Raw genomic sequence first — 8141 nt, 5'->3', positions numbered from 1 at the left:
GCCCGCCTGCAGCCCCGGGAGCCCCCGGGGCGGGCACCGCGCTGTTCTGGTCTCGTCCCCACCCAGGGCAGGGCCTGGACCTGCATAGGTGCTCAACATGCATTTCCTGCATAAATGATGAAATCTCTAACAGTAAAATTCCTATTACGTACTTATTTTTTTTTAATTGTTAATGTGTATTTATTTGGGAGAGAGTGTATAAATGGGGGAGGGACGGAGGATCTGAAACAGGCTCTGTGCTGACAGTGGAGAGCCCGGCGCGGGGCTCGAACCCACGAACCGTGAGATCATGACCCGAGCCAAAGTCGGATGCTTAACAGACTGAGCCCCCGGCGCCCCTCACGTTAGGCATCTATGAACAGAAGCTACGACCTCCAGTGCTGCTGGACTAAGCGGGTTATGCTGTCTCGCTGGCCGTGTCAGGAAATGCTGGGTGCCCAGAGGAGGCAAGAGTGGACGTCTGCACCGATGCAGTGGGGTGGATCCGTCCTCACTGCCGGGCCGTCTACACTGGGAGGTGCTACAAACGTCGGCCCCATTTTCGGAGGCCCAGGAGCAGCAGACAGACGGATGCTCACTTAACTCCATTTTGAACAACATGGTCATTATCATAAAACATGGTAGGACAGAAAAAAATGTTAAGGCAGCCAGTCAGTTAAACAGTCTTAAAGTAGCGTTGGGCAAGAAATTTTACTCTGATGAATTTCGTAAGTGATTCCTTCACAAAAGCATCAAGCTGTGCTATGCATATTTATTCTGTCATATTGCTAGAATCATACGCTATAGGATTTCAAGTAAAAATCTGCGTTTGAAGAGAACGGTAAAAACGTACTGAAGGAGTAAGGATTACAAAAACAAATTAAAAAAAATCTGGTATTCAACATGACTGACTTCTAGAATCAGAAGGATCAATCCTTAGGACTTTTTTACATCCATGTTGATAGCAAAGCACTTACAAGTTTACAAATATAAACAAGAGGTGACACAATTCAAGCTACTGGTGGATAACCTACTTTTCTACAATAAATCCTAATCTTCAGCGCTCCCGGGTTCTAAGTGAAGTACTAATAAATATGAAGAGAAGGAGGCTGAAGAACAGAGTATCTCTACTTCTACCACATCAGGGAAGCTCTCAGGCCTTCCCTTCTGTAAAATCCTCTAGAGCACAGCAGCCAAGAGTGTGAACTTGGGAGCCGGCACGTAAGGAGCAGCCTCGGCTCTACCACCTGTCAGCTCTCGGACCTGGGCCTGCCTTGCTGCCTCTCGGTTTTCTCATGTGTAAAATGGACATAATAGAATGTCTATCTGTGGGGCGCCTGGGTGGCTTAGTCGGTTAAGCGTCTGACTTTCGCTTAGGTCATGATCTCGCGGTTCGTGGGTTCGAGCCCCGCGTCGGGTTCTGTGCCGACTGCCAGCTCAGAGCCTGGAGCCTGTTTCAGTCTGTGACTCCCTCTCTCTCTGACCCTCCCCTGCTCACGCTGTCCCTCTCTCTCGCTCCTAGAAATAAATAAAACATTAAAAAAAAAAATTATAAAAAAAAAAAGAATGTCTATCTCATAGGCTACGGAAGGTATTAAATGAGTTCATTTAAGCTCCTGTAATTAGAGCTTAGAAGTAATTAGAAGAGCATGTACGCAATGCTTAATAAACGTTAGCATTCGTCTGTGCCCTGGTGTGTGGCTTGACACAGTGGTGAATCTAGACAGTTCCCGCCCTGTGGGGTTATGTCACACCAATAAACACATGAGTGTCGGGGCGCCTGGGTGGCTCAGTCGGTTGAGCATTCGACTTCAGCTCAGGTCATGATCCCATGGTTCAAGGGTTCGAGCCCTGAGTTGGGTTCTGTGCTGACAGCTCAGAGCCTGGAGCCTGCTTCAGATTCTGTGGCTCCCTCTCTCTCTGCCCCTCCCCTGCTTGTGCTCTGTCTCTCTGTCTCTCAAAGTAAACAAGTAAATGTTAAAAATAAATAAATAATAAATACATGATTGTGGATTTTTAATAAGCAACATGAAGAACCTAGTCTGAGAATGACCAGGGAAGGCAAAGGAATCATCAGTTAGATTCTAAGAGCCAGGAAAAAGTGAACAAATTGCTAATGTGTTACAGAGCTCCTCAAAGTCTCCACCGAATAACAGATTTTAAAGAGTGGAAGGTAAGGAGAATTGAAAAGTAAGGAGACAGGCCCTATGATCTGTGTTTCTGAAGTTTCTGTAATCACACAGATAATTAAACCCTTACGAAAGCTGCCAGCATGTTCTATAAGAAGATCACGAATATAGAGTTTTATTATTTCTTCTGTAAGATTGAATATAAGAAGTTGTAATATAAAGACTATGAAAATAATGGGAAATAAGCAAACCAGCTGCAATCATTAAAAATCACTATTGCTAACTCTTGGCTTCACAGTCTCTTTGGACAAGGTCGAACCGTAACTGCGCAGTGGGTCGATCAAATTTTTATGACACCAAATTACGGGTTACAGCTTCTTGAGCACGTCTTTCCAAGCTTTACTTCTCTTGATCCACCTCGAGGATCAGGCTAATTAATTACTAAACAAAAATAGCCAAGGTCACCGTTTATTGGGAGCTTATTATAGGTCAGTAACTGTGAGCATTAATCAAATCTTCATTTTTATGTGCTTCGGTTGTTAAATGTTAAATATCTCATCCAAAAAAGCACCTGATTCCTGCACCCCAACCACGTGGTATTTTATATCTATTTTCCAAGGAAATTCTTGCGCTTGGCTTATAAAACACGGAAATAAAAGCACAGACATTTCTGGCCCGAAAATGGCATTACCTTTTTTTACCTTCTCTAAAGTCAGATCGATATTAAAAAATATGAAGCGTAACTAGAAAAAAGTCAATGTTGTAAAAACTCATTATTTCTAGAATTACTTATAAAACAATTTTCCTTGAAGGCACGGACAGTAATCGCAGTGCCAACTGGGTAAACCTACTCTGTCTTCTCAAAACAGAAACAAGGCCTTCCGTGAGGCAGCACTCAACAATTAGGAGGAAATTACAAAAGTGGAGAAACATCAGCTCTCCCTTCTCTGTGCACCTTTCCTAAAATACGCACACGTGCCCAGCAGTCATCATCTAAGAGGCCGATTTCTCCGTGCATATCTATTCTCATTTCATGTAATACCAACAACTCAATTCTCTTCAGCATTTGCACATATTATCATAAATGCACACGGTATGACAACTGCCAAAACCTAAAATGCCCCAATCGTTAAATACGCAAGGATGAGCTGGGGGATAACTAAAAATACTCCTGGATTAGAAAAGTTCTTTTTTTCTTCCTTGAAGTTTATTATTCCATAGATTCTGGCAGTTACAATTACTTTTACCAAAATCAGTAATAGTAATGCACACCATTGCTATAAAATTCACATTGAGCCTAATGTAAAAAAAATGAGCAAAAATTCAACCAATAAATGACACAAAAAGAAAAGAAAATGGAAATTAAACACAGAAATCAGAAGAAATACACTTGGCAAAGAGGTACTGGAAATTTCTCTCTTAACCAGACATGTTTTCCCCACTCTGAGAACAGGAGACTTGTACATTAATTTCTGACGGGAGGTAGAGTTAATGCATCTTTAATATGCATTTGAAAGCACAGGCCTTGGTTGAAATGGTGTTCATATTCTCTAAATTCCCTGCTGATGCAAGAAACATGTGGCTGAGGGGAGGGAAGAGTACAGAAATTAGTTAACCCAGCTGGAAAGAAAGACTTTGGGAAGTGACAAGGCCTGGGCAGGCAGCCGGGATTTTCCCGGGGACACCAAGATGCTCTCGAGGAAATGGGGAACGAGGGGAAAGTCGCAAGTTTATGCGCTACTAAACTTTCATCTTAAAGGCAATTCTGATTCCATATCCTCCATCAATTACCCTGTCAATAAAAAAAAAAATGGAGGAAAAAAAACCCACCCCACCTAACTACTACTACAACTACCATCTACAATGGCGGACCATTAATACTCCTCATATTCTAGCTCAACAGACATGTACTAGACTGACTCTAACATGTATCTTCCTTACTTTGGCTCAACTGATCAAAACACAATTTTCTTTTTAAATTTAGGGATAGTAAAATCTTTCAGGATTTTTACTCTTCACAGACTGATTTTGTACAGCACTGTGAATACCAACAGCACATTTTAAATAAAACAGAAAAGGAAAAGGCAATACAGGTAACAGAATGTCCTACCTGGTGGTACTTCCTGTTGTTCTGCAGGGGACATGTGTGATTCTACAATAAATAATGAAATTACAATCCGTTACATATTGCTGACCAATGTTAAGTTACAGTGAATATTTTGACATTTTTGGTTCACAAGAAACATTAGGTTTTCACACTATTACAACAAAGAAGCATTAGCTATACTTTTGCAAAATGTTGTATACTTTGCAAGTGTTTTGCAAGGCAGGCTCTACATTATCTGCCTGACTGACTAACCTCAAAACTCACTGCCAGGGCAAAGGAGACATGAACTAAAAACTAGGTTTTGGTCATAACTTTGCATCAGGCTTGATAAGAAAGCTGAGAAAAGGGGCTCAAAGCCTCTTGTTAAAAAGTTTTTAATATATAACCTCTAATTGAAATGTGAACAAACAACACAAAGAAGATGAAATAGAAACCTAAAAGTGAATCTCTATCCTTAATAAAGATTTTGAAAAGTAATATTCAAGTTAACATAATCAACACTAGCCAAAAATGTGGATATGACTTTTTTAACATCTTGCCTCTTCCCTGGCTACTTCAACCCACTTGTAACTAAACTGTAGGCTTTATCATCTAATGGTATAATATACTGATCTGCTTCATTCTATAAAATTATATCATGTATTAAGATCTTCATGTGTTAACAACCCACTGAACATTATCTTAATCTAGAGATAAGATTATATCAGCTTTCCTTTTGCTTCTAAAGACTTGTAACAGACTTGGGTCAAAAGGAAGAATTTTAAATAGCTTTTTCTAAAACTCATATATTTATGCAGCTATCTTAATCATTTTTCTTCTTACATTATTTAGCTTCTAATTTTAAGAATAATACATGACCAAATGGCAAATTTGGAAATATTTTACATAAAAGGAAAAAAGGGGGAAAAAAAACCCTCTTACTTTCCCCCCTAATCACTGATATTCTTATATATTTCTTTGTTTTAGTGGCAGTACTGTGTTTCCTAGCTTTCTGTGTTGTGACTGGCTTGTTAAGGTTTGCCTACTGATTTCGTTCTTAGTAACTCAGAGATATATTAACACTTTATCAACTGTATTAATATTCTTTTTCTTTCTGAATTTCTTTTACTTGTCATTTTAGGTTTGAAAAAGCTGTGTGCATCATAAAGTATTAATAGCTTCCATTGTTATTTCCATCACTGATGTTATACTATGAAAGCCTTATTATTATTGCAAGATAAAGTAAATTTTCAACTAATTTTATTCTGGAAAAAAAATGGTACATTTAACAAACTTACCTGAAATTTATTTGGGTAATGACATTAACAAGAAGATTTTTAAAAAGGAAACAGCTAACTAATTATATAAGTACAACCTGATTTTCTTTACTCCAGGCCTTTTTAAACCCACTCCAGTATCGCTTTCAACTCCCATCAATTTATTCAAATAGCCTTAGCTAAACTCACCAAGAACTCTATGTTCCCACATGCAATTGACGCCTGTCAGTATGAAAATTCCAACGGCAATAGCATGAAACATATTCCCTTTCCTTCTGCTCTTTCACATTCTTTTCTACTGACTTTCCTCAAACCTCGCTGGTTGTTCAAACCTCACAATGTCGGGATTCCCTGGAGTTCAGTCCTAGGATTGCTTGTCTACTCTCTCTACACTCACTTACAAAATTTTATCCATTTCCGTGGAGTTAGTACCATCTTCATGATGATGGCTCCCTGACACTTACAGCAATCTCAGGTCTTGCCCATCTTGTTCAGACTCGCATAGCCAACCCCCTACTTGACACGTCCATCTGGGAATCTCACATCCCTCCTAACCTTATAATGTCTGATATGAAGCCTTGATTTTCTCCCCTAAACCAATTTCTCCTATATCCCAGTTTTCTTCTCAGTAAATGGCCCCATCATTCATCACTTATTTGAACCAAATAACTTTATTCCTCTTTCCTTCACAATCATCAAAAAGTTCCATCCACTGTAATTCAAACATGTATCTCAAATTCTAAGCTGCCCCCCATTCCCATGGCCGTATTACTCCAGGCCATCTTGGTCGCCTCCCGGACTGGTGCCCAGTCATGTCCTGACGCGTGGCTGCTGCTTCTGTTCTTGCTCCGTCCACTCAATTCTCTAACCAGGAGTGGAAGTAATTCTTTACAACACAAGTCACATTATGCCATATCTCATTTAAGTGTTTCCCCAGATTCCCACTGTACTTGGATTAGAATCCAAATGCTTCACTACGTACTCCAAGTTCACAACTGATCTGTCACCTCTTTAACGCTTAAGCCAACTCAAGTTTAGTTTTCTGTAACAGGAAGTACCTTACTGACACAGATGGGGGATAAAAGAGGGTTATGGCACAGGATGGATATGCCAAAGGTGTACTTCTGAACAGATCACCCTAACGGCATCATGACAGATGGATTTGAAGGGGGCAAGTGTGGAAGTGAGAAGATGGGCTAGCAGGCTACCACTGTTGTCCAGGAAGGTGATGAGGCCTGAACTAGATCACTAACGCTACAGAGAAAAGAATGGATTTGAGAAATGTATTAGAAGCCCGTTCAACAGGACTTGGGATTAGCTACAGAAATGGAGGAAGTGTCAGTGATGACAGTCACATTTCTGGCGTGGGGATGCAAGTATATATTGATGCATCCAGCCAAGTCAGGGAAGAGGGGAAAAGAGAAAGTTTGTGGGTGTGTGAAGACGATGAGTTCATTCTTTTTAAAGAAATTTTTTTTTAATGTTTATTCATTTTTGAGAGAGAAACAGAGCTTGAGTGGAAGAGGGGCAGGGAGAGAAGGAGACACAGAATCTGAAGCAGCTCCAGGCTCTGAGCTGTCAGCACACAGCCCAAAGCAGGGCTTGAACCCACGAACTGTGAGATCATGACCTGAGCCAAAGTCAGACGCTTAACCCACTGAGCCACCCAGGCGCCCCAAGATGATGAGTTCATTCTCACTGTCCATTCAGGCGCCGCAGGAGCACAGCAACTACAGGCAGGCCGACGGTGCACAGTCCAGAGCCCCACTGTCCCCCAGAAGGAATTCCCTTCGGCTAACAGTCTCCGCCATGGCCTGGCCTGGTTCATCAAAATGCCTGAAAAGTCTGGAAAAACTGTACTTCTACTACAGGAAAGGTGGGGCCAAGAGGCATATTGTGTGATGCTTGGCCTCCTATACAAAACAATATACGTGGGGTGGGTTGGCTAAAGTTCTTCCTAGGGATGTGGGGCTTCCATTTTCTGATTCTAACTGGAGAGAAAACAGACTCGCTACGTCCTTCATAGAGCACAGATAGCAGGCGGTGGGAGAAAATCTGAAGGCAATCCAGCCTGCGGCACAGAGACGAATCCGCGTGTACACGGTGCTCCCAGAGGGCTGAGCGCATGAAGAGGGCCACCCTGGGGTCTCCACGTGGCCTCCACCTCTCCTATCTTCCCCCACTTCAGTCCACTAGACTAGTAAAGATTCTGCCTCACCAAGCTCAAGTGCAGGAACACTTTATCTGAAAGATGACAATTAGTGGCTCATAAGAGAATTCTAAGAGTAATTTTTAAAAATTCCCCATTACATGTTCCCAGTGGCAGCTTCTTGTTGTGAAGCCCATGGACCCCAGCATCCACTACAGGCCCCAAGCCTGGGTCCAATACCAGCTTAGATACTTTTGGCCTGACGTGGGGCCAGCCACTGACCTCCCTTCAATGTCAGCCCTTCATTTATTTAAAAAAGAAAAAAAAAAGCAGAATGATATTTATCCTACCTCCTCCTCAGTGTCCACTGTGAGGAACTGAAATAACGTATGTGAAAGAAGTGTGCAAACTGTTAGAATCTCTGTAACTCTACCCTGTGTTAAGGTACCACCACGTAACATATGCAACAATTCTAATTTTTCAGAGACAATCCTTCACTTTTAAAGATAGTCTGTCTGGGG

General features: G+C 41.5%; 1 protein-coding gene across 3 annotated transcripts in view; it reads right to left on the bottom strand.

Annotated features, from left to right (window-relative positions):
* The window catches only part of ASPH (aspartate beta-hydroxylase), a 187669-nt gene that overhangs the window by 127379 nt on the left and 52149 nt on the right, over window positions 1-8141 (bottom strand). For all 3 annotated transcript variants that reach the window (XM_077751811.1, XM_077751809.1, XM_077751810.1), the window contains one exon: window positions 4219-4260. In XM_077751811.1, coding sequence (XP_077607937.1) covers window positions 4219-4260 — 42 coding nt within the window. The remainder of the gene's footprint in view (window positions 1-4218; window positions 4261-8141) is intronic.

The sequence above is a fragment of the Crocuta crocuta genome, unplaced genomic scaffold (genome assembly GCF_008692635.1).
Source record: "Crocuta crocuta isolate KB4526 unplaced genomic scaffold, BGI_CrCroc_1.0 scaffold20, whole genome shotgun sequence".
In the NCBI taxonomy this organism is placed as follows: domain Eukaryota; kingdom Metazoa; phylum Chordata; class Mammalia; order Carnivora; family Hyaenidae; genus Crocuta; species Crocuta crocuta.
The sequence above is the reverse complement of the archived record's forward strand: the minus strand, read 5'-3'. Positions and strand labels throughout refer to the sequence as shown.